The 27,336-nt window shown below is 39.5% G+C and overlaps 1 protein-coding gene across 2 annotated transcripts; it reads left to right on the top strand.

Annotated features, from left to right (window-relative positions):
* The first annotated feature begins 7,992 nt into the window (after positions 1–7,992).
* rps15a (ribosomal protein S15a) lies at positions 7,993–13,634 on the top strand. 2 transcript variants are annotated; one of them, XM_030741240.1, is made up of 5 exons: positions 7,993–8,108; positions 8,899–9,036; positions 9,266–9,345; positions 9,687–9,772; positions 13,505–13,598. In XM_030741240.1, exons 2-5 carry the CDS (start codon positions 8,904–8,906, stop codon positions 13,596–13,598), a joined length of 393 nt encoding a protein of 130 aa, XP_030597100.1. In that variant the 5' UTR covers positions 7,993–8,108; positions 8,899–8,903. The 2 variants fall into 2 exon arrangements, with proteins under 2 accessions (XP_030597100.1, XP_030597106.1); XM_030741246.1 differs by lacking the exon at positions 7,993–8,108 and having other exon boundaries at positions 8,904–9,036; positions 13,505–13,634.
* The last annotated feature ends 13,702 nt before the right edge of the window (positions 13,635–27,336 follow it).

The following is a 27,336-nucleotide window of genomic DNA, read 5'->3' as shown; positions in this document are numbered from 1 at the left end:
ATAAATGTTACCAGTGCACAGAGAAATGTTACCAGTGCACAGATAAATGTTACCAGTGCACAGAGAAATGTTACCAGTGCACAGATAAATGTTACCAGTGCACAGAGAAATGTTACCAATGCACAGATAAATGTTACCAGTGCACAGAGAAATGTTACAATACACAGATAAATTGTCCCCTTAGAATTATAAGGTTCTGACATTTTTGACGAAACTGAGTTATTGTCATATACTTATTTGCTGACCACTTATGAACAATATGTAAGAGATTTTTTTCAAATATATATATTTTTGGGCGTTTTATTCACAAAATAATAAGGTTCTATCTGCAAAATCAAGCTTTAACTTGGTACTATAAGGTTCTATCTGTGAACCAATAGGCACTTGAAATGTTCATAAGAGAGCCAATCAGGCTGCTTCTTTTTTGTAATGTTGGTGCCCAATGTCAACCAAAGGAGCAGAGGAGATGCTAGAGAAAATGTTTCATGGTAAGCTGGGGCTGTTTACAAGACATCTAAAGCTTGAGGATTTCAAAAATGAGTTGACAACAGACAGAAGTACTAATGGCAGGAAAACTCTTAACTTTTGATTTTTTTTTTTTAGATTGCACTGAGCTGTTTCTTTGCACTGTTAGCTACGAAGCTAGCGAGCTAACACTAGTTTTGTATTGTTTGTCTGTGGTCAGTGCTAACATAAAAAAACACACAATGTAGTTGTAATATTGAGAATAGTCAAAGGTCATATGAGTTACCTCACGTATAAAATATTATTGATTGAAGAATGACTTCAAATTTTAATATATTCTATGACCTAACAGTGGTACCATGCTAATGAGCTCTGTCTATTTTTATTTCTGTCATCAAACTCCAGAAGAGCAAGTAAAAGAAAAAAACACCAGAAAAGGGACGGCAAAGAAATTGTTACATTTTTCCTGAATAAATACAACCGAAAGAAAACAGTTCATTATCAGTGACATTTTTATAGCAGAATGATTTTAATTAAAGATCCAAGTTAAAAAAAAAATCTACCTTTTAAGTGGGATGAGTTTTTATTTGGATTTTTGTACTCAGTGGACATGGACTCAGAATCTAAATGTTTATTCAGGATTTTAAAGAATGCTTTTTCAGGTAGACTGCAGCTTGTAAAATTTAAAAAGATCTAGGCTAAATGGGAAAAAAAAAACAAAAAAATATTGTGGTAAATTATCCAGAATTTGTTTGACTCTGTACAAATTGTATTGAAATTTGAGTTTGTTTATATGTCAAAGTATATGCCTTCTAAATTTATAACAAATGTATATTTTGTTCTATTTATTTATTATAAATTTTATTTTTACTTGTTGGTTTTCATATAATTATATGTTGAGTTATCTTAAGAAAACTTTGGAAAAATAAAGGATGGGAAAAAAGAGGGCTCAGTCTGCCAACATGAGTTTAATGAAAAGTTTTTTGTTTTTTTTTTTAAATTGTACAATTTTAAAATTGTGTAATAGATGTTGTGTAGCAAGGCGGCATGGTGGTTAACACTACTGCCTCACAGCTAGATCGACATATAGGTCTGGGTTCAATTCCACCTTGGACCGGGTCTCTCTGTGTGGAGTCTGCATGTTTTCCCTGTGTCTGTGTGGGTTTCCTCCCACAGTCCAAAGCCACGCAGTTACTGGGGTCAGGTTATTTGGTCACTCTAAATTGCCCATAGGTATATACAGGGTGTACTGTGCTTCTCACCCTATGTCAGCTGTGATAGGCTCCAGAACCCCCCCCCTCACGACCCTGAACAGGATAAGCGGAAGAGAGTGGATGGATGGAAATGTTGTAGCATTGAAACATTCAAAGATAAAACTTTGTCAAGCATCATCTTCTAGTAAAGGGAAGGGAAATGTGTCTGTAAAAACAGTTTGCCATGAAAGAAGAAATTTTAAAAAATGTCACAGAATTCATTAAATTTGATTTAACCATACTTGTGGACACTCTATTATATCTATAATTTTATGGTTGAAAACTTACTATAAATTAACTATTTTTCATTCCTTGAAAATCAGTAGTAGTTATCACATTATGCAGATAGAACCTTACAATTCCAAACAAAAAAGGAGTTTTTAGAATTAGAAGGTTCTATCTGCATTATACTTGTTCAAAAAAAATTAAAAAAAACCCCATTTGCACATTTAATAGGATTTTGATATTACTGATTTAGAATACATATAGGGTGTGTTTCATAATAATGTGTGAACAAGACTTATTCCATGTGTAATTTTTGCTATACAGAGTGCAAAAACTTTAAAGCTCAATATCTCAAAACTGGTCAGAATGTAGATAGAACCTTATAATTCTAAGGGGACAAAATGTTACCAATTCACAGGTAAATGTTACCAGTGCACAGATAATTGTTACCAATGCACAGATAAATGTTACCAGTGCACAAATAAATGTTACCAATGCACAGATAAATGTTACCAGTGCACAAATAAATGTTACCAATGCACAAATAAATGTTACCAATGCACAGATAAATGTTACCAATGCACAGATAAATGTTACCAGTGCACAAATAAATGTTACCAATGCACAGATAAATGTTACCAGTGCATAGATAAATGTTACAATGCATAGATAACTGTTATCAGTGCATACACAAATATTACCAGTGCATAGATAATTGTTACAGATGTATAGATAATTGTTACCAGTGCACACATAAATGTTACCAATGCATATTTACCAGTGCACAGATAATTGTTACCAGTGCACAGATAAATGTTACCAGTGCACAGATAATTGTTACCAATGCACAGATAATTGTTACCAGTGCATAGACAAATGTTACCAGTGCACTAGCATAAAGTTTCATTACAAATGTGTGTGAGCTTGGGGGCCCCCTGGTGGTGGTAGCCGCATATGTCGCCTATGCCTCAGTCCGGCTCTGTTCATGTTTTACCTCATTCAAGAGTTTCTGACTCCTGCCACTGTCTCCCACCTCCCAAACACTCAGAGCCATTCAGAGAAAGGGGGGGAGTGCATGTTGTGCCTTCAAAATAAAAGTACACGAGTTAAAGATTTCAAAATCAAGTATTTTTCTCCTCTCCTGTGTAAAATTTGGTTGGGACAAATGCGCCTGTCTCCAATACTGGGGGGGACACGTTCCCTCCATCCCCCCCAGTTCCTAAGCCTATGCCCATGAGCAGTTTTGAATCACCAGTTAACCTAACCCCACGTCTTTGGACTGTGGGAGGAGGCTGGAGTACCCATAGAGAACTCATTCAGACACAGGAAGAACATGTAAACTCCACACAGAAAGATCCCAGCCAGATGGTGGAGTCGAACGCAGGACCGTCATTCTGTGAGGCAGCAATGCTAACCACCGTGCTACCCATGCAACAAGTTGAGTCGTGATATTTCCTCACTACTAAATATTCCACAGTAAACTGTTAGTGGTATTAGCAACCCAGCCATCAAGTGGTAGGCCATGTAAAATCACAGAGTGGGGTCTGCGGATGCTGAGGCGCATAGTGTGTGGACTCATAACACTGATGCGCTCTACAGGAAGGGTCAGAGCAGACTCTACCTGCTGAGAAGGCTGAGGTCTTTTGGAGTGCAGGGGACACTCCTGAAGACCTTCTATGACTCTGTGGTGGCATCAGCCATCTTCTATGCAGCAGTATGTTGGAGCAGCAGCTTGTCTACAGCTGAGAGGAAGAGGATAGACAAGCTCATCAGGAAAGCCAGCTCTGTCCTAGGATGTCCTCTCGACTCAGTGCAGGTGGTGGGAGACAGAAGGACTCTGACCAAAATAACATCACTGATGGACAAGGTCTCCCATCCCATGCATGAAACTGTTGCTGAGCTGGAGAGCTCCTTCAGTGACAGACTGCTGCATCCTAAATGCACAAAGGAGCGTTACCGCAGATCCTTCCTCCCAGCAGCTGTAAGACTTTATAACCATCACTGCTCCCAACAAAAACCACAATAACCTACACAATGTAGGATAATATATAATATACTGTAAATAGTCCGGCCTGTTAAGGTTCAACACACAGGCACATCATGTACATTGTATATAGTGTTATTATTAGTAGTATTAAGGTTAATCTTGTTTGTTGATTTTATATATATATATATTCTTTTCTTAATAGTGTGAATTATTATATTTTTTATTTATATTTATAATAACTGCGGCTGCTGTTACACCCAAATTTCCCCTCTGTGGGACAATAAAGGCTGTTTCTTCTTCTTCTTCTACTTTCAACAGTCAATTGCCACAGACCTCCAAATTTCATGTGGCCTTCAGATTAGCTCAATAACAGCATGTAGAGAGCTTCATGGAATGGGTTACTATGACCGAGCAGCTGCATCCAAGCCTTACATCACCAAGCACAATGCAAAGTGTCGGATGCAGTGCTGTAAAGCACACTGCCACTGGACTCTAGAGCAGTGGAGACGTGTTCTCTGGACTGACAAATCACGCTTCTCTGTCTGGGTCTGGGTTTGGTGGTTGCCACGAGAACAGTACTTGTCTGACTGCATTGTGCCAAGTATAAGTTTGATGGAGGAGGGATTATGGTGTGGGGGTTGTTTTTCAGGAGTTGGGCTTGGCCCCTTAGTTCCAGTGAAAGGAACTCTTAATGCTTCAGCATACCAAGACATTTTGGATAATTTCATACTCCCAACTTTGTGGGGACAGTTTGGGGATGGCCCCTTCCTGTTCCAACATGACTGCACACCAATGCACAAAGTAAGGTCCATGAAGACATGGATGAGCGAGTTTGGTGTGGAAAAACTTGACTGGCCTACACAGAGTAATGGGGGGTGGCAGGGGCGGTTCTAGGGGCGGGGCCACAGGGGCCATGGCCCCATCTGAAATCTGATTGGCCCCCTGAAGTGCCCCTGTCCTGTCACTCATCTGTCCTTTGTCCGAGAGCGAGGATCAAATTATAGGTGGATGCAATTCCATACCGAAACACCAGTAGCGCTAATGAGCCAAATAGGAATGCTCAGCGTGAATAAAGCTTACAGAAGAAAAAGAAGATTTGAACGATCTTGCGGAGAAAGTTTTTTTTAACCCACAACCGATGCAGTGTACATTTTGAGGAGTTTGTTGGTAATGATAAGTCATAAATCCCTTTTTACTCACAGCTGTCACATAGCGTAAGTCTGACAAACATTAAATTAAGAAGCAAAGTTAGTTAAGAGTAATGTTAACTGAGGCACTACTTGTGTTTGGACATGAGTGTTAGCATTTCACTAATTCATGTAATACTAATTCATGTACTTTGTAATTTGCATTTGTGTGTTTACATTAACTATAATGTTTGGCAGTAATAGAGAAGAATATGAAAAGAAAGGGTCAGTCTCAGGTGGGAATTCAGCAGTTTTTGAGCAAAAGAGTGAGTCTGCCAGCTGAAAATGAGCAGGGTGAGAGGAGGGAGAGAGCAGCAGGACACAATAGACCAGAGGCTGGTCAAGAGCAGGGCACCTTCAGCCCCATTTCATCAGGTCAGAAATCATTTAGGGAGAGCAACAACAGTTAATGCTGTAATGTATGAAATGTCTGATATTGTTATTTAGTGAAATGGCACACAAGTTCACTGAATTCTTACACTTCATGGTGATAAGATTTACCCTAACTGTAATGTAATGGCTTTAATTTTTATTGGTCCATATATCACCACATCTACCACAAATACTTGGCCCCTCTATGAATACTGTGGCCTAGGGCTGCATAAAACGATTATTTTAGTAATCGAGTATTCTATCGATTATTCCAGCGATTAATCGAGTAATCGGATAAGAAATACTTTTTTTTATTAACAGTTTATCTGCATATTTTAACTTCCGTAATGTAGTTTCTCGCCATGTGAACAAACAGCGGTGAATGGAGCAGCTACAAAGTTCTCTTTTCTTCACCTTAACACTTGCTGATCAGGTGCTTGATGAAGGACCTCCAGCTGTTTCACAGATTTAATGGTGGTTACTAAAAGAAAAAGCTGCTGTTTTGGACGCTGGAAAAACGTTTCCTTTTTCACTACTTGAGCTCACCGTCACAGCTTTGCCTCTTTGCGCTTGCGCAGTTAAAACCGCTGCCTGCTATGAGTGTTTTGAAAAACTAGTGGCTGCGGGAGCCATGGCGCATGTGTGAGTAATGGTGTAATGCTTTGTATTCACAAGCATTCTCGAAAATACGCTTCTACTGCAGGTCTATATTTAGTCACTAATAAGGGATTAAAGTATAAAAAATATTTTGAAGGAGCCCCTCGGTCCTGGGGGGCGGGCCTTCCGGTACCGAACCATCGCTAGTGCTAATGGCCCGCGCTCGCTAGCAAACCAGTTCTGGTAGCTACAGCTGAAGTAAAGACAAAAATAGCAGCTGAAATTCTCAGCGAGCACAACACACACAGACACACAGAGAGCAGTGGAGGCGTGGAAATGCATGTCAGCGACAGTTGCCACCCGTCCCGTAAAGTACGGAACACGGCATGTTACGGAGCCGTATTCCACGGAGTCCCGTAACATACGGGGTTCTGTATTTTACGAGACAGGTGGCAACTCTAGTGATGATCCACTCTGTGTTAAATGAAATCCATCGTAGCGACGGAGAGCTTTTTAGAATGTGTGCTTGTGTATACGTGAGTGATTCACACTCCAGTCCAGTAGGTGGCGGTAATGCAGTTCTATGTTGGTTTGCCAGCCCCCAATAAACCCACAAAAAAACGTCAGCACTAATGCTGCTAATGCTAGTGAGGAGCGCTGCTTACACCGAGACAGCTGAGCGCTGCAGAGTTTAAACGAAGCATCGACACAGTAAATTTGTGTCGATAAATTTTTAGAATCAATTTAATCGAGTTAATCGATGAATCGTTGCAGCCCTACTGTGGCCCCTTGATGGCCCCTTACTCAGAAAAATCCTAGATCCGCCACTGGGGGGTGGGGGTCTTCCGGGCCAGTGTGTTGTGTTGTATTACAGTGTGCCCAGATATGTGAGTGATGTGATACTGTTACACAATGTGATGACACTCTCACAGGTGGTGGGGGTTTATAGTTTGAGGGGCTGCATCCTGTGCCCTCAGGAGCCTGTGAACTTCACTTGTCAGCCATGGCTTCTGGTTAGCACGGACAGGTGATAGTTTTGCAGTGAGTGATGTCATCAGTGCATTTTGCAGTGTATGCTGTAACAGCCTCAGTGTAATCCTCTATGTCTATGCCGTCGCTGTAGGTGGCTGCTTGTTGAAAATGTCCCAGTTTGTAGTGCTGAGCATAGGAGGCTGCTTCTAATTGCCTTCACATAGTTTTGTGGTTGTGTTGTAATATCTATCTGAACTTCTTAAATCTTTCCCCTGAAAAAAATAAAATAATGAAATGTACTTTTGTCTGTTCCCTTATTCACAAGGGGTCACCACAGCAGGTAACTCCACGTTTGATTTGGGAGATTTTTTTTTTTTACACCAGATGCCCTTCCTGACACAACCCTAAAGGAATTTGTCCCTCTTGGACTCAAACTGGAGATCTTTTGCTTGTTAGGCAAATGTGTAAACCACTACTCTTGGAACATTATTATTATTACTATTATTATTATTATTAAGCCAATAAAGACAATTTTACTCTGGAAACCAAATGGAAACAAGGTTTAAAAAGTTGCATATTATAAATAACGAATTGTACATACATTTTTATTTTCATTTAGTCAGCAGTTATAGTCAAGATAAAAGCAAACTTCATACTGGATATGAATACAGGCCATCAATCAACATCACTGAAACGCTGAGGAGCTTAGGAATCAACACTTTTGTTTTAGCTTCGTTTGGAGACGAAGAAAAACGGCAGATATGAGCCTACAACTACACTAAATAAGATTTTTTCTTACAAACCTTTGCTGAACAAAATTAAACGATCTATAATTACTTGGAAATATCAAACTGCTCACCGTGTCTTCTTATAGAACGGGTGAATTTCTCAGTGACAAAATAAAAGTACATTTGCCGGTGCGCAGGCCTTGTTGGCGGAGTTTGTGTTTGGCGCTGTGGGCCATCTCGACTTGGAAAAAGACTAGATTTTTTCCCCCATAATGCACTGCAGGTTCTTCGTACTTCCTCTTTCCGCCATATTGCAGAACCGGTAAGATCCCTTTTTACATCGTCAGCTTCAATCTTTGAAGTATCTAAAGCATCAGACTGTTAATTAATCCAGCTTTGGTCATATTTTGAAGTGAACGTGCGTAGCAGTGATTTGGGCTGATTATCGTTTCCATTAGTGACACTGATTAATCATTTTTGTCCGGTGTTAACTGCACTGTCCGGCCCCGTGAATCGGTGCGTTCAGGGCGGCTTGACAACTGCTAGCTTTGCATACAGTTACGTGGGTTTTAAATGTTCAACAAGTAAAGCCTGTTAGCTGTCCGTAAAGGTCTGTGTCTGCTATATATTGTCGATATTATGTTCATTTATGTAACTACGTAAGTGAGGACAGTTCTTGCTGTGGTTATTGCAGCCGGCTAAGCTATGTAGCTATTCTGAGTGCTCATGAATGACCATGCTTCAAGGCTCCGCTTTTTTCCCTGTGTAACTGAAGCCAAATCAGCGTTACTTGTTACGAGTGAAACGTGAACAATAACTAGCGCTATGTGGTCAGTGTTAGCCAGGGGTTTGGTGATTGTAGAAGGAAGGGTAAATCCCGACTTAATTACTGCTAGCTAGTTTTTGCTAACTCGACCTTTTTAGGCTTTAATTTCTTCTTTGTAGTGTAATGAATAATTTTAGGTAATTCTGATCGTTGCATCATCAATACTGTACTGTGGCCTGTACAGCGTTGATGGTGGTGACTGAGAAAGGGAAAGTTAATTGCTCTTTGTAAGGGTCTTAATTTTTAATGCTTAGTGTTTTTTTTGTTTTTTTTCTTGGGTCCACAGGCATCATGGTGCGCATGAACGTTCTCGCAGATGCTCTCAAAAGCATCAACAATGCCGAGAAGCGTGGGAAACGTCAGGTCCTCATCAGGCCCTGCTCCAAGGTTATTGTGCGCTTCCTAACCGTCATGATGAAGCACGGTAAGTGCTGGTTAGATAAATGTGTGTCCGTGCGCTGAGTTGATAGTTGATGTATTGCAGGCTGTTGTAAAGCATTTTGAAGGATGGCACACTGGTTTTAATGTGTGTGTGTGTGTGTGCGTGTGTGTACAGTTGGTAAAAGTGTCACTTGAATCCAGTGTGAGATGTCTGGTTAAAATGGAAGCAGCATGACTTGCTTTACTTAATGGTTTTTATTTGTACTCTGCAGGTTATATTGGTGAGTTTGAGATCATTGATGACCACAGAGCCGGGAAAATTGTTGTCAACCTCACAGGCAGGCTGAACAAGGTAATGCTGACCCAACTGTGCAGCCTTGATAGTTTCAAATACATTCTGTTTATGCTTCTTTGCCATTTGTTAGCATGATTTACCAAAGGATGCAGGATTATATGAAGCACTGTTAGAAGTTATGTGACCAAAGATAAACTTTCTAAATAACTATTAATAGACTATATGGAAATATGATAAATCATTGGCCATTTTTATTTAAGAAATGTTAAATTGAGCAACCTGTAATTGACTTAAGGTGAAGCTTAAAGCTAACAAACATTGTGCATGTTAACCTGTAACTTTACTAGTTTTGTGTCCTGGTCTGTGAATGGAGTCTTAACCTCTTTCTCTTCTGTCAGTGTGGTGTGATTAGTCCACGTTTTGATCTCCAGCTCAAGGACCTGGAAAAGTGGCAGAACAACCTGCTGCCCTCAAGACAGTTTGGGTGAGAATTAATTGCCTTTGCTCTAAAACTTTAAACATAAATGCCACATATTTAATTTATGCAAGGAAAAAAAATAACTGGAGATGAGAGATCAGACATTTGTAAAAGCATTTTGCTGATGCTCTAAAAGTCTCCCATTTAGTGAGTGAGGCAGTGGTTTTAAAGGTGCACTATTTACTCTTCTGCCTTCGTTGTTGGCCCTGTTCTCACAAAATTGCTTCGTTGGTCAGTGTTTTAGCCAGTTAAAACTCTGTAAATCCATATGTCTTGATTTTAAAGGTAGCGACTTGTTTGGATTCTTATGAAATGTTGATGTGCGCCTGTATTAAATGTTGAGTATGAAGGAACTGGACAAAGTTTTTTTTTTTTTTTTTTTTTTTTTTTTTTTTTTTTAAAAACCCCTCTAATTCTTTATTTTGTGCAGTGATTGTGTGAGAGGATCACCTCATATAGGGCACCTGAATGTGGAAATTTTTTTTTAAGAAACTGCACTATTAATAGGTTTTCAGACAGATGTGTATATGATGGGGTGGAACTATATTGGGCCCATTAATCAGATAGCTATCACACTGTTTCTGTAGTCCTGCACACATTACACTGGTAATGTGTTCCCTAGCGGAGGATCATCTGTCTGAAAGATCGTTTTACAATCTCCTTGTTACAGTCATGATCTAGAGGGCGAAGAGAACACTGCTGCTGTCTCAGCCTGTAGCTGAGTTTGAAGGTGTGCAGCTGATAGAAGTGTTTTCATTCAGCTTTAGCCTTTAGTTAAGCGATTCATATCACCTTGACAGCCTGCTGCTGTTGTGTAAAACATAATGGCAGCGGACGGGAGCAGATTAAATTTTATTTTTTAAAAACATGTTTAGTGCTTTGTGAACAGGTGGTGTGATGGACTGTAATTGGCTTTTTACCCACAAAGGTTTTGATTGTGCTTACAGTAGGGCTGTAATCGGATTTTAATTTCATTTACACTTCTGGCTCTCTGATTATGGAAACAATCAGGATAAAATGATTGCCGTTTTATGTTAATTTTTGCTCTGGACTGTGCTTTTTCCCGACTTTCCCCTCTTTTTTTTATAAATCGCGTGTACACATTTACTGTACACTGTCACTCTCGGTTCAGTCCCACTCTAATCAAGATGACTAAAAGAAAGCCTTCAGTTATGAAGGGCTATCTAAATGAAGTAAACTCACAAGGATTCTGTAGGTGAACCGGTGAAACAATCTTTAACAGTTACCTTTTGTCTCTGGATTGCTCAGGGTCATCGATAAAGTTTGATTTAAGTGGCGAATGACAGTTGGCTATCAGCTTTAGCTCTCTTCTTCCTCATTGTGGGCCTCTGAGGTACCCTAGTGCACGTCTGCCTTGTCTGCACCTGCAGGTGTGGCAGTCCAGAAATCATCGTCTGTTCCCCTTACAACATGTGCTTTATCGTCAAAAACACCCCCTCTGGAGGGCCTAACCGGCAACCAGATGACTGCGCTAACATTTTGCATTTGAATATACAGCTCAAAGAAATACCTTCCAAAAAGATGTTTTTGCAAATATGAATAATCGTCATTATGAATCTTGTAGTAATCACGCTTTAACTTACAGCAATGAAAGGCGTTGTTTTACCTTGTCTCCACTGTAGCTTCTTTGCTGTGACAGACGAGGTTCTGCATCTGACTAAGTTATTGTGACTTTTATCAGCTATATTTCTGGAAAAGAATTGAGGCAGCTTTGGCTGAATTTTGTAATCATTTTAATTCCCACACACTCCTAAATATATTTTGCAGACACAAAGTTAAATTTATTTTTTTTTTTTTTTTGCACCCATTTGCGTGACATGTCTTCAGTGTCGGCCTGAAATCTGTTCGCAATTAACTTGGTGTCAGCCCTATGACTCGGCTTTTGCTTTATCTAGCAAATGAGAACGAGCTGGATTTTTGGTGTCTGTGTGCTGTCCACTGATGAGGCTGCAGCTGCTGCTTGTCTGAAGACTAATTAGGGACATTTAAGCTAATAATTACAGACTTTTTTTTTGGTAAATGTGATAGTGTTGCCTTGAGGTTAAGACTTTAATATTTTACTTTGACAAACCCCAGAGCACACGCTTTGCTAATGCTGCCAACCATGCTTCACTGCTTCAGAAATGTGTTGAACATGTATAATGTTACACTTTTTTATATACAGTATGTTACTTTTAGCTTCATTGTCATTAAATTTAGTAAATAAACTTGTGGTCATTATTCTCTATCAGCCATGACTGGAGAGCAAAGAATGTAAATACACATCGGTATCAAAATGAGAGGTTGCTTTGCACCCGCAGCTTTATTATTGGACAGTAAGGAATCAAACAGCTATGTTTGAGTGAATTAATATTGCATCCTGATAGCACCACAGATTGCCTACATGCTGGTATCAATACCAATACCAATTTAATTCTGCTTATTTGAACCAATCATGGATTTGCATAGTTAACCTTGAAAGCTTGGTCAGCATTTTTTAACTTGACAATTTGTACCATTCTGATTTAGGTCTTGTCTGAGTGCTGTGAAGTCAGACGTATGGGCGTAATTGCTCAGTAATAGTCTGGGAATGGGTGTGATTTGATCGAATGTGGAATCATAATGCATTGGTTATTGGTTAAAAGAATGGTACTTATGTATAGATGCGTGCCCACATTCAGGGAGACAAGTATTAAATATGCTTCTGTTTGGATTCTTTCGCCTGCATTTTAAGTGGAGCATTTTGTGTTAGAAGCTGGAGCAGAGATGCATTATTTTTTTTTAAATTTATTTTAGAAATGCCAGAAGTTGTTTTTTGTAATGCTAAATGACGTCTCTTGTGACAGCAGAGAAGGGAGAAATAAAGACTTGAGGAATAAAGGGCATGGTGCATGACCTGGATGGTGTATAACTTGTACATATTAATGTTGTTGGCTCTCTCGGGTGCGTTTGGACTTAATTAGCTATACGAAAAAAGAATGAAGCATTTTCTTTCTAGGCCATAAAATCTCAACAACAGATTAATTTTAGCAGAGTTTAGCAGTGAACTCCAGCAACAGAAACACACTGCAGCACTTCACTAAAATTCAGCCAGCTCTGTTCAGCTGAAAAAAAAAGTCTGTTTAAATTTTAAAGACCCGTGCTCGTAAAGCTTTTGGGCTAACTATGGCTGTTCCACACACCAACTTGTGTTTTTTACCCCCCAAATACCATTTAAGACAGTACACTGCAGTTATTTGGTAAATCTTTTTTGGTTACATTATTTTCATGCATGAAGACTGGTAAAGGTTTTTGATACAGGTCTTATGTCTTTTGTAGATATGTGGTTTCCCCCTTTGTTTTTATTGAATTGAACTGCCAAGAATCTTTGAATAGAATCAAGATTACTATGTGACAGTTGTAGTTAAGTCTTGATGCGCTGCATGCAGTCACATTTGGAGCATGAAATCCACAGTAACCTGCAGACATGTTGGGCTAAGTTTGCATCATACAGTCACTGATCCACTCTGCTTAGACTGTGGTTAAATGTGACAATATTTTTAATATCTTTGATAGCTTTATGTGGATGTTCTGTGTGGCCTCTTTTGTATTTTACCTCTTTGCACTTACATGTATTTTGTGTGGTTTTCAACAATCCTATAGCCGGCACCAGTTTGACTTATAAGTTTGGAAGACACTGACACATAAATGTGCTGCTTAATGCTCTATAAGGTAACTATTTAACTTGTGTTTCCACAGATACATTGTGCTGACCACCTCAGCTGGCATCATGGATCATGAAGAGGCCAGACGAAAACACACGGGAGGCAAAATCCTTGGATTCTTTTTCTAAAATGTAAAGAACTGCAAATAAAAAACCCAGAGGAAAGCTGGCGGGCTACTGTGATTTATTACATGCAAAGAAGTGTTTGTGGAGCCAGTACTTAAAGTGTGCGCTGTTGGTGGTTAATTTTTAATATATATATTTCTTTGGTTTCTTTTACAATGTGTCACTCTGTGGCTACAACTGATGTAACTTATTTACAATCAACAAAACATTTAAACAAATGCAGGTTGAGTGAATGAACTTAGCGAGAAGGATATATGAATCAGAACAGTAAAAAAAAAAAGATGCATTCAAAGGTTTGAACTACAGCATAAAGAGAGAAAATTCTGATGACATAAATAGAATGAACTCCATAAATCATAGATGTTTATTAAAAGTAGGTATTTTTTAAAGAGTGAGGTAATGACTGAGCTGGAAAATCCACACTGACACCCTGTAGCTGCTGTAAATGCAGCGCAGATAAGAAAAGGTAATTTTTCAACCGGTTTGTTCCTCCGTCAAAGCCTCCAATTGGTTTGAGAATTGAGAAAGTGATGATCTATTGATCAGTCTGCCCACAGGCCTCAGCTAAAAGCATGTGACTGCCTATTGAGACAACTAGGAACCATTACACAAAGTACAAGTGACTGGATTTTGTGTTGTGGACAGGGAACACACCTCAGAGAATTACATCCATAATAGTATATCCTGTGTTCAGACTCCTCAAATAAGTACATCTGCGTTGTAGCCCCCCCCCCCCCCCAGTGGCTATTAAGAGCAGCTGAATCTTTGCTATAGAGTTAACAACAACCCCCCTGCTTTTCTGCCTTTGCAGACATCTTGCCACTGTGACTTTCTTCTAGTGTCCACCGTGTTCTGTCTTATCCCCCATCCTCTCCGAGTCTGGCTGCTGACCTTGCATAAGACTGAAGAGGTAACAGGTCTGGTAATGCAACAGCTCCATCCAAGTGCTCCTTGTGCGCAGAGCACACAAACGGACTACGTCCCATGTGAGTTCACAGCACTTGAGTGCTGTCTTGTAAAAGGGAGAAGAACTCAAGCTGGGTCTGTTTAAAAGGTTTGGGACATCAGGTGAAGTGTGCTAAGATGAGCTGGAAAGGTATGACTAAAGCTCTGTTAGCAGTGAGTGTTTTGACATTAAAATAAATGGACTTGTCAAGAAATTAGCCAACTGGGTGTCTTGCAAAGAGTTTGATAATACAGGCTGAAAGGCAGGACCAAGTATGTCTCAGAGCAGGGTCTGGTGTGAGCAGATGAAATGCAATTATGAATTCAGTCTGGAACCTTTGCGACCTCGGACACCTCCCTCTACCACCTCTGCTGCCTGAACACAACTTTATCATAAAGCAAAAATACCTTAAAAACAGTTTCTGAAAGAGCACCAAAAATGAATCTGGTTTTCAGGGAAGCGTGCTCCCCTGGGGAGACTTAGTGAAAAATTTTAAACTAATTGCTGGTGTACTTGGGACAGTGGCATTTACATACCCTTTCAAAAGAAGAATAAGCAATATATGACTTTCTGTTCTTTCTTTTTCCAACTGCATTTTGCCAAATTTTAAATACAGGTATAATCTACTTAATTTCACTGGCTTTGCACAGTAACAATTAAGTTTAATTGAATGAAATGCACTAAGAAATGTAATTGGCCTCCCAGGAAGTTCTAAAAGTTGTCGAAAAAACCTGTTTGTCTTTCAGAAAACCTCATTCAGAAGTATGTACACATTTTAATTCACAGTTTGTGTCAACATTTTAATAACAGTGTTGCCGTCCCTCTACAATATTATTACTCAGCAGTATCCTGTGTGGATTTCTGTATAAAGATGATAAACTGAAAACACAGGTCTAATGATTTGTTTGCTATTTAAACACTTCCCGATAAACCCCTGTTTATTGTGGGTTATATCATTGATATGCTAAAGTTAAATAGTCAAAGCCAGTTCAGGCTTGGTCAGTTCTATATTCAGACTTTATAATCTTTTGGGAATACTTTAAAGGACCCCTTTAGCATTACTTGGTTTCACCAAATACTGCAATTAGCCTATAAAATGCCCGCAGTGTGTTATTTTTTTCAGCCCCCTTGCTGGAAAATCTACCTACAGGCTATTAAGATTATTGGAGTTTGTAATAGATATGCATTTGTCGATGGCAAACCCCAGATTATTGCAGCTGACTCAAGTTTGCTGGCATCCTATAATTTTAACTAAGCAATTTACTAATATTTCATAGTAGTTACAAACCCATTTTAGCTCCTTAGATGATCCATAGCAGTAGCTGCAAGCCTCTGAAACAGCAAGAAGAGAATAAAGTGCCAGGGCTCTTTCAAACTGAAAATGGCTTGGGGGAGAAAACACCTGCGGTTAGGAAAGCCTTCCTTCTCGGATTTTCTGCCACAGAGTCTATTTGAAGACAATATGTCACCATACATCTGGGGATTGGGGTCCCCAGCCTGGCAGCCTCCAACATGTTTCTCCTGTCTTCACCATATGTCAGCTGGATCCCTGAGATGTCCCCAAAGGGTTTAGAGCACTGCAGGAGAGGAGAAGTGAAGATGTGCAGCTCCCTAAACAAATAGAATGCATTAATACCTTAATATAAAGTCTGCTGTTTGGCCTGCTTTGATAGAAAGAGCCAGCGGCAACGGGAACCACAACTAGGTTGTGTCTTTGTGAGCCTTTGTTGAAAGGGTTAGAGACAAAATATTGTTCTTGTGAAAGCACGATGACGTGCTTATACAGTGAGGATTTGCTTTACTATGGAATCTGAGAAAAAGTCAGAAATAAACTTGGTTAAACCGTTTCATTCGCTGCTGGACCAAAGCAAAATATGAGTCATTTGAATTCCTCCAGCTGTAAAAAATTAAGCACGTCCTCAGCAACAGCTGATCATCTTTCATTTAGTGCTCACAGGTAAGACTGCTCTATCTGAATGACACCATGAGGAAAATTAGATTTCATTTAAACAAAAACAATAGTTGGAACATTGTTGTGTGAACAAGCAGAAACAGGTCCTTGTGTGTGTTTTTCATCTATGTCCCCCACAGAGATTTTTGAGAGGTGAGAGATGTTTGAGTTTCTGAGTATGTGAGTGTATTCTGCTCCTTTGAAATCCTCCCACGAAATTTCACTGGGATTAAAAATCTGGGCTCCTTTTCTTAACTAGGCCATTTCACAACCCTCCATTATTTCTTTCTTTCTTTCTGAGACATTTCTTGGTGGATTTACTAGTGTGTTAAAGTCTGTTACACTGCTAAAAGGCTTGCCTCTGATACAGCTTCGACCTTTTGGAGTGCCTCACATTATCTTCTCTTTGATGAGATGCAGAATTCTACAGTTGCCAGAGTTTTCTGCTGATCTTGTGCTGAATTTTAGCATCGAACAGCCTGCTGCTGGGTTAAATTCACTGGAACAGCCAGTCCAGAATCATGTAAGCCGCTGATTTTCCTTACAGTGGAATTATTTACTGAAATCATTTGGAGATTTTTTTTAACTTCCTTGCCAGATAACTTCCACCTGCCATGCCCCGCCGGAGGAGGTTACTGAAAGTCAACAATTTCCACAAGAGGTCCCTTTTTTTTGGTTTGCAGTTAAGCAGATAATTTTGAAATTACTTGTCACTACTAGTTCTTAGGCAGATGAATGGAAACTTATTTCCAAAAATCCAAAAAAGAAAAAGACTAACAAGAAGAGCCTATGTTTTTTTTTTTAAATGAGCCCACTTTTAGCCTTGGTGTCTGAATCTCTTTTGATTTGCAAATAATATAATTTAAAAACTAAACACTATTTTTCAGAGAGAGTAAAATAATTGCCTTGAATATTCCACAAAACTCACATCCAACCGTTTTACCTGAGCACTTAAACCTACAAATGTATGTGAAGGAATAGTTTGATATTTTGGGAAAATTATGTTTATTCTCCATCTACTAAACTAAATTGGCTGTCTACAAAACCTAGCAGAAATTCTGTATTCATCACACTTGTAGTATGTTCATTAAACTCTTTTACGTTGCAGCGAATAAAAAACCACAGATATGACATAAATCAATTTTTGTTGAATAGCTGAACATTCTGGCTTCATTAAATATACCTACAAATACCTGCTCAAATCTAAATATTAAACACGCAGACTTTAACGATCTGTTGCACCTTTCTGATTGAAAGGAAGCCTCCACAACAAATGACAAACAAATGACAAACAAAATGGGGAAGTTATTAAAAGAAATCATATGGGCAGACCACGGAATATGTCGGAGCATCAGGTCAAAAGACTCAAAGCAATGACTGGAAAATAGAAAATTCACAACAAAATCAAGAGAAACAGGAATTAATACTCATGATAGATCTGCAGGAAATGGGCTGAATGAAATGGGATTTACGTGCACCACAATTACCACTAACACCTTAACAAACAACAAACAAACAAACAAAACAACAAAAGTCTATTAAAGAGAAGTAATCATGGATTGTGGATGACTGGATGAAAGTGATAAATCTGGCCAAGGGGGCTTTTATGACTGCCTGAAGAAAACAAGAATATTTGTCAGGAAAGAGATCAGGGGAGATGGAAATGATTACCTCAGCAGTAAACGCACACGTGTACACAGAAATCTTTCTCTTACTCCATTGATAGAAAGTGGGCTTAGTGATAGTGAAATTATTTTCAGGATAATAATGCATCTCCATAGAGCAGAGTTTTAAAGCTTTTCTTTAGGAAAGGCATGCAGTCCAGATCCCAATCCAATTAAAAATTTATAGTGGAAACTGAAAAAAACAAATGGGCATGACAAGGCTCCATTCGGCAAAGCTGATCTGTCAGCTGCTATTTGAAAGTTAGAAGCAGCTTCATGTAGAATATTGTTTTTCATTAACAGAGTCCATGCTTCAAAGAAATCAGGCCACCATAAAAGTCTGCAATAAAGTACTAATTGTGATGTTTTTGCATATTTTTTTTCACTTGAGCTGGAAACAAGATGTGCCATTAAGTCAAATTATTTTATTTAAATTGGTTGAGGTATTTTTTAATGAAGTGCTATTAAACAAAACAAAACAACATAGGTTTGTGGCATACCTGATCTGCATATTTGCTGCAAAGTAAAAGAGCTGAATGAATATCCACCAAGTGTGGTTATTCCATCATTATCAACGAGTGGAATAACAACATTATTGTAATGGCAGGAATTCTGACCACTTACATTTTCTGTAGGAGTTCAGTGGGATTATGTGCTGTTCTATCAATATTGATTTTTGTGCTCCTTTGCTAAGCTCTGTCATTATGTAGACAAAGTCTCCATTGCCTCAAGTAATTTTCTCTGCGATTTGGGCTGACAGATGAGGCTACTGTGAAATGGTCTGGTTCCTCAGGTTGAGCAAAGCAATTCAGTGCTGCAGATTCCTAGCAAGAGAAAAGACTTTTACAGTGGACACAGAGCTTCTTGCGATAACGTCACATCCATTAGCAAAATGGGAGACTAACCGCTGGAGTCTAGAAACTTATTTTAGTTTACTGTAGCATCAGTTGTAGCATCAGAGACCCTGACCATGCTGTGGGTAATAGATGGTGTTAGTATGTTTAAAAGCAGCTGGATTTCTGCTCTCAGTTTTCTTCCTGAACACTTGGGGGCAGTAGAAATATGTCTCATGTGGAGTGTTTCTCCTCCGGTCGTGGTCCTCATACTGCATTCAGGCCAGGCTGGTTGGCAAGCAGCAAGACTAATTATGATTGATTCGGAGATAAGAGAATTAATATTGAAATAGCAGTTAAAAGTATGAAATGTGGATTCAGTCAAAAGAAAAAAGTTTCTTTTTACTCAGCCCTACATTGTCTTCTGCTGCCATAAATCACTTAGCTGGTCACAGTGAAATGAGGGAGAAAAACAAAGATGACTAGAAAAGAAAAATGAATGTATAAAACTCAATCAAGACACTTTTTTAAAAATGAATTTATACATTAATTATACCTTTGGGATTAAGATTCAAACACAAGGTGGGAACCAAAGTCAGTTGGATAATTAAATCAGAGTTTCTCTAAGACACAATGATGCTCAGTTGGATTGTTTTAGCTAAAAATGTAATAAAAAAGGGTGTTTCGAACTTGGAACACCATCAAAATGATTCTGCATTTATAGATCAAAAAAAAAGAAAAAGGAAAAAAAAAAGAAAATTAGAACCAGAGGCCAAACTCAAAAGCAGAAAATACCCTTTGCATCAGAGTAAACAACAACAACATAAAAGTGATTTCAGTTTATAAGGTTACACATTCTCAGGCAATGTGTCTCCTGCACCAACACAAACACATTACCATACTGGTGCTGCATGAGATCATATTCTGTATTGCACGTCTACTCCCAGCCATGAGATTTATTCCACCACCCAACACAGCTCAGGCTGATGCCGTATCTACAAAGACATGAGGAAATTCTGGAATAAATGGTGACCAGCTGAGAAGAAGATATGAAAATGTATCTTGCATAGAGAGAGAGAGAGAGAGAGAGAGAGAGAGAGACTGTTGTCTCCCCAAATTTGAATGAATTCATGCATTCCAAGGTGAAATAGGGGGCTGTGCATTGTCATATGGTCATTTCACTGATACACTTATCTCATGTTTTTCACTCTCTGCCCTATCTCAGTCTGTATGCCTTATTTACTAGGGCAAACCAGGGAGGTAGGAGTGGTGGGTGGGAGGTGTGTGTTGGTGTATTGACGGTGCAGAGGAGTCTGGTGTGCATATGATGAATGAGATAGTTAGGAAGCAGTGAATTTATGGCTGTGAATGCAGCCATCCATTCTGTCCTGCAGTCCCTGGCTGTCCTCAAGGGCACGCGCTCCTCCAGGTCTCATCTTAGGTGTATCACGAGGGATCCCGCTGCCGCTGCTGTTGCTGGTGCTGCCACTGCTGTGGGGAACACCTAGGTTGTCCAGGTAAACGAAGCAGCAGCCATTCCTGCTCCCTAACTGCATGTTGAACAATAGTTAATTAGTAGGCAATGAGCACAAGCTGTTAATGTACATATAATAGCAAGGAGGCCAAGAGGTGTTGGCGAGCTGGCTGCCTTTATTAATTAGTCCTTTCATTTGTCCGCTATATAGATCACCTTGAGCATTACAGTGAAGTTGGCCTCTTATGTGACTGATGTAGACTATGGTGTGCCCTGCAATAAATCATCACACAAGAATGATTACTCTTTAGACTTGAATAATTAACAATGAGTGAAAGTGTAATGTAACATAAGGCATGCTCATTATGTGACTTCACTGGACACAGAGTTGAAACTAAACAAAAACAAGTTTGTTTGTAGCTGCCTTTTGAAATTAGCCTCTATGAGCAGGACTATCCAGAACTATCATTACATGCGACTAATATTTGTCATTTTTAAAATGTTTTTTATTGTCTTTAAATGGTTGTTGTTTTTGTTTCTGTCATTGGTATTCATTTATATTGACACTGTGTATATTTGCACCTTTTTTTGTGCTGTTTTAACTGTCTTAATTTTTCTTTGCCTTATTTTATTGCGCTTTACTGCTTTTTGATTTCATGTTGAAGGTGTTATATTGCTACATATCATCGTTTCTCATTTGCCACCAGGTTAGGCCATGAAGTCACACTCTGGTTTGTGGAGTCCCATCTTAAAGCCTTGAGTTTTACATTTTAGCCTGAGTGAGGGGTGAATCAGACTGAAAAACTGAGGACACTGTAATACCTACAAGGCAGTAGCAATCACAGAGCAGCTCCACCCTAACCTAATTTACAACCTGCACATCACTGTGGATAAAAAAAAAAACTAGTAACTGAGATGATAAACCTAATAGGAAAGTGTTAATTGAGGTTATATAGGGTGATTTATTTAGCTTCCTTAACCAAGGAAGACACGTGCTGTAAAGTACAGTGTGATAGATATGGTTACATTTGGAGAAAATGCATGGAAACAGAGGCACAGTGAAATAAACCTGAGTGACCATGAATGTTCTTGTACCTGAACCATGCAATGACCATTGCAACAACATATTAATGTTGGAACCTGTTGGGTGAACACCTGCATTTGGGGGCAAATGTTAAAGTCAGAATGTCAGCATATCTCATTTTGCTCTCACACCTTAACTTGTTAATCACTTTGTGAATCATGCTAATAAACAGCATATGAGTGAAATAAAGTTTAAAGTGGTTCCTATAAATTGACATTACCACATGAACACCTTGATAAATTATGTACAGACCATGTGAATCTCTTTTGCTATAGTATTAAATCACACAAATCTTTGAAATAATAAACTTTTTCTATGACCGATTGATGGACCACATCCATCCATCCACCCATTCATGCATTTTCTTCCACTTATCTAATTCAGGGTCGCGGGGGTGCTGGAGCCTCGAGAACTGATTTGCTGGCCTGGAATCACTGTTATCCACAATGCCAACAGGCACATTTTTAATAACATTCACCCAAAGTAACAGGAGCTTTATCAAGTTTTAAAAAAGACGACTGACTCATTACTAAGTACACCTGAATCACAACCCTCATACCTTTTGAGTGGGTTCCTCACAACTCAGTAACTTCACATACAGTAAACGTTGTACCCACTTTAAAATGATCTTTTTAATCCACATTTATATCTTGGCTTTTAAGCTGCATCTTTAATTACACATTTTTAACCTGTCACAATTGAAACCCTGGGTGTTAGCACGCTAACATTTGCTAAGTCGACAATGTGATAGCACACTGATAACACAAAGCTCTTGTTATTGTTACTCATTTGAATGCATGCTGATAAAGTGATGTTTAATTAGCACTAACCAGAAAAGTACAGCAGATCCAGGTGTCCACGTGAGCACCTTGATAAATTATGCGCAGAGCTCTTAAATCTCTTTTGCTTTGAGAAGTTTTAGTTAATAAGCAAAAGCACAGAATCTTTCACTTTGAGAAGGCAGTTTGTCAAAAGGTTCTTGGTGTCAAAGTAAAATTTAGACCTGTTGACTGCGCTACAGAAAATAATTCACAAATTTACAGGATTTGTCAGCGTGCGAAACATGAATGTCTATGACATATTTCATGGATGTCCTTGCAGAGACACTCATTTCACAACTCATCTGGTGTCTATTTCCGTATCTCATGCGATGCTTTATTTATAACCACAAAATCGTAACAGAAGTCTGTCACATTATTTCTTGTCGAAAGGTCCCGAGTTTCATCGCACATCATATACTTGATGGGCATTTTCTGTGCCGTCGCTGCTGCAGGCTCCCCACTTCCACCACCTCGGTAGGGTTATTATTCAGAGGTTGTGAATCATTTTCTTTGAGGTTGTGTACTCTATGTTTCACAAACCAAATCTTTTTTTTTTTTTTTTTCTCATGCCCACAGAACATAAGTATGTACTTTACAAAGATTACTGGAATACCTATTGAGATAAAACAGAGCCTTCTGGAAGCCAAGAATTTTTGCTAAATATCTTAATGCTCTCAACATTCTTCCAAGCAATCTGGAGATTTAGGACTATTATGAAACAAAGTCCTTTCCTTATCTAGAAAGGCAGTGAAATGAATGAAAAACATCTTCACTTTACGGCATATTTAATATTTGCTTTAGAGCAAAGTGCAGTTTTGGTGTTTAGCAGCAGTTACTATAAAATATACTTTTAACAAAAGTAACATACAAATACTGTTTTAAAACTTTGGGGTAACATACTCTGTCTCTAATGACTCAGAGCACGGCTGTACTCTGATTTCTGCTTATTTTGTTTTCAGTGATGCTTGTTCAATTTGGCTTCTGCCTACCAGTTAATGGCTTCTCAATACCAAGGACTTTGGGAAATGATTGCTCTTCCCACTTACATTATCCCTTCCTTGCAGGCAAAAGAAACATATAGATATTGCTGGCCAGTAAAAGCCAATGAATACTTTGACTTTGATGGTAGTGGAGAACACTTGCGGTCTGAGGGCCTCTTGTGCACGCAACTAAAACTGGAAGGACATTAGTGGTGCGTGGAACATGTGAATGTTTGTGTTTTCATGTGTGTGTTTATGCATTTAGTGTGTATTTGGCAGAAAGAGAGAGCGAGAGAGAGATAACAGCTGGAGGAGCCAAGGGGCCCCCCGGGCTCCAGAAGACGTCAGACCCAGCTGGCCGCCTCCAGGGGAGGTCAGGATGTGTTGACAGCTTCCTGAGGCAGATGAGAGAGCAGAAGTGGCTCTGCCTCTCGTCTCCAGCTTATGTGGATGTCTCTGAAGATGGCACAACACATCACATCAGATTTCTCTGTAATTAACACTTTTCAGGGGTTTTGCTGAAGGGCAGGTGTACCCAAAGGAAGGCAGAAGGTGCGTATGTGTGTGATCAGTTCAGGTAAAAGTTATTTGCAGGTAAAAATAGTATTTGGGATTTCATTTATAAGTTACATGACACTGGCACAGCTGCTATCAAAAAAGTCGCTCCGACTGCACGAGTTTCCTGTCATGCAAATGGTGATCTTAAAAGACAACATATCATTGTGAACATCAGCTTTTATCCTTCTGCTCTATTATCTTAAGCAGCTGGGAAATGCCAGACATTATAATTTTGTCTGTCTCTGAACTGCTCCACCCTTCTCTCACAGGGATGTAACCAGTATCAGCACCACTGCCACCCCCTTCCATCATTTACAGCCTTGCAAACTACCCCCAGGTAAAAAAGGTCAGACACAGCTGTGATCCATGCAGCCATCCCTCCATCTAGGTACCTTCCTCTTCGCTTGGCAGCCTCCATATTGATTTGATTAGTTGCTAATTAAAACTTGGCAGGATGGGCCGAGCACAGAGGAGATCGCTCAATTAGCAGGGTGTCAGAGAATCTAATTTTCTCTCTTTCACCCTCTCCCTCTGTCTTTCTCTCCTTCCTTCCCTTCCTACTCTATCACACATCACTGTTTAATGAGTATAAAGGATGAGTGAAAAGAGAGGATAACTCTCAGAGGAAAGAGATCGAGCACTCTTGTGGAGCCAAAAGCCTCCAGCCCCATAATCCTTAAGCTAATCTTTGCTTAAAGATGCAGCTTGTAAGTTGTAAAGGAAGCAGTGGCTGCCAGTGGACATTCATCTGGGCATGTTGCCTTCAACATACCTTGATGCCCACTACCTTCAGTAACACATATGGTGTTGCAGTTTTAGTGGTGTGCCTTTGGGAGAAGGAGGAATGAGCTCTTGTTCTCTTCTAGTGTTTGTCAGTGTACCAGATTTTCAAAGCTCTCGAGGTTGGAGGAGTGCTCTGTTATGGGCTGTTTCCACAAAAGGAGTTTCATGTATTGATCCTGCTCATTTCACGATGACATTTAAGATATTTTTCTGAACTTACATCTCGCAAAGTACATCTTTGAGGAAACATCTCTATTAGAGTAACAAGCTGCCGCTGCTCCAGATCCTTTTGGGGGTTCAATATTTTTTCCTTGCTGAAATCATCCTTTCATCCCAAAGTGACTGACTGACTGCTCTCTTAGATCCTTCTCTGTCTCTGACTGCAGCCCACAGAGAGTAGGAGGTTTATTGAAGAGATTCCTTTAAGGCAGCAGTTCTGTTTAATTTGAGGATACAGGTGGATACATTTTTACCATTTTTGGATATTCCGTTCTCCAAAATGTTCGTTTGTATACCAAAGAGTTGAATATAAGATGCCGAGGATGTACATCTAAGACTATGTGTATGTTATTATCATTTGGCAGCTGGAGTGTTGGCTTTTCTGAGTCTTCTTTGCTTCAAATAAATCTGTGTTTTCTGACTCAGCTCCCACAGCTCCCCGGCTTTTAGATGGCTCCAGCTTTTCTATCAGCCCCCCCCCCCCCCCCCCCCCCCCTTCCCCCGTGTAACAGGGAAAGTTATCAATCTCAAAACATATCATTGTGGCTCTGATGTAAGTCACACACACACACACACACACACACACACACACACACACACACACACACACACACACACACACACACACACACACACACACACACACACAGATGCTTTCTAATGGAGCAGCTAGAAATTTTTTTAAAAGAACCAGGAGACATTTTTGAGTTAGGAGAGGTGGCTTTATAAATCATTAACTATATCTTGTTTATGTAATGCATAAATTTAGTTTTGCCCACTTTATAGGCGCTTAAAGCTGCAAATGAAGAACACCTCCCAAGCTCACACCCACACACACCAATACATAACAGCTCTCCTAAATGGCTGTATTGTTAAGCCTGGTTGTCATCATCCTCCTGCTCCTGGCAAACTGGACAGGACCCGCATTCATTAGTCAACTTCATACTATTATATAATATTTACAAGCAATAGTTTATGTGACTACAGTGGCCAGGAACTTCCAGTGTAGCCTGCTCCAGTCTGCAGGAGAGCTGGCTCATCTCGCACCTGATTGACTGTGGCTTTTTCTACATCCCTCCATTTTGCAGTACAGCAGTGCAGTGTAAAATGTCAGTAGCGGCCAGTTATTGGTGCCAGCAGCAGTCACTCATATGCTGGCACTCATTAGTTTTGAGTCAGCCTGAATAACAACCTAGTTTTTGCTGTACAAACTGTAGCAGGCTATTGTCTAATGCCTGGATGCACACTAGGATGATATCACCTTGACATGCATGGTTAATGTGAACGGACTAGCCCTATCAATCATACAAAGGGGCTCTTATAGGTTATGGTTCTGCTATGTGGTAATTCATTGTTATAATATCACTGTTGTAGCACACTCATTATGGTTTCAAAAATATGATTATGTGGTGTATTCTTTTTTTTTTATCACTTTAAAGGCCACACAAGCATATTTTAACTTATTTCTGTGTAATGCATAAACTGGGAGGTGAATGTTAATTTATTAGTTAATGCAAGCAGGGTTGGTTAGCAAGATACACCCATAGACTGAACAGATGTATCACAAAAGCACCCATACATTTATTACACATAATATATTAATGCAAGAATTACACTGTCTGAGGAAGCAGACTTCATGCATGGTCTGTTAGTACAAATAACTGCACAACAAGCTGAATTATTTGTCAGATGATTGTTATAAAAGTGCTCCAATAAGTAGTGGCTATAACCACCTGGGTCAGAACCCACAAAGTGGCTGTTTTGTTACCCCAAGCAGCCGCCCCTTTAATCACTCATAACTTTAAGCCTCAGTACATTTTAAATGGGTAAATTATATAAACATTCCTTGCATACTACTGTCATGATTGCAGAGCATGGCTATAAAGACTGAAACCTTTATTTTGTACAAGGCTGTAAACATGTTTAATTCCACTGTAAAACTGGGCATTTTAAAGTGGGTGTTTGTGGAGACTGATTCAATTTATGAGCGATCCTCAAGCGACTGCTGGAGGAACGGCAGTTTTTGGCGCTCCTGCATTGGCTTCATTTATCAGCTATTTTTCTGACAAAGTGCTGATTTTATGCAAAAGATTTGTATATTTGTGGTTTTGTTTACGCACAGAAAAAAAAGGTGATGTCATGTTTTTCCTTGCGCCAGCCGGGATGCAGGGATATCTGAATCAGAATCTCATACCAGGAATGGTTTGGTAAAGCTGATTCCACTGTCAGTTAAACCAAACCCATGGTCCTGATGAAGCATGATGTTTATGATAACAAGAGTTAAAATCTGTAATATGAAAAGTTGTTGCTTGATGTGTCAGCTCTGTGCAGTCTTTAGGATCTTTCAGCTCATTGCTTTGGTTTTCTGGACAGGCTGTTTGTATCTGCTGGATGTGAAAACAAGGAACTGTGTGTTAGTTAAGGCACT

This window comes from Archocentrus centrarchus, chromosome 1 (genome assembly GCF_007364275.1).
Source record: "Archocentrus centrarchus isolate MPI-CPG fArcCen1 chromosome 1, fArcCen1, whole genome shotgun sequence".
Classification (NCBI taxonomy): Eukaryota; Metazoa; Chordata; class Actinopteri; order Cichliformes; family Cichlidae; genus Archocentrus; species Archocentrus centrarchus.
Note: the sequence above shows the minus strand (reverse complement) of the source record. Positions and strands in the feature narration are given on the sequence as shown.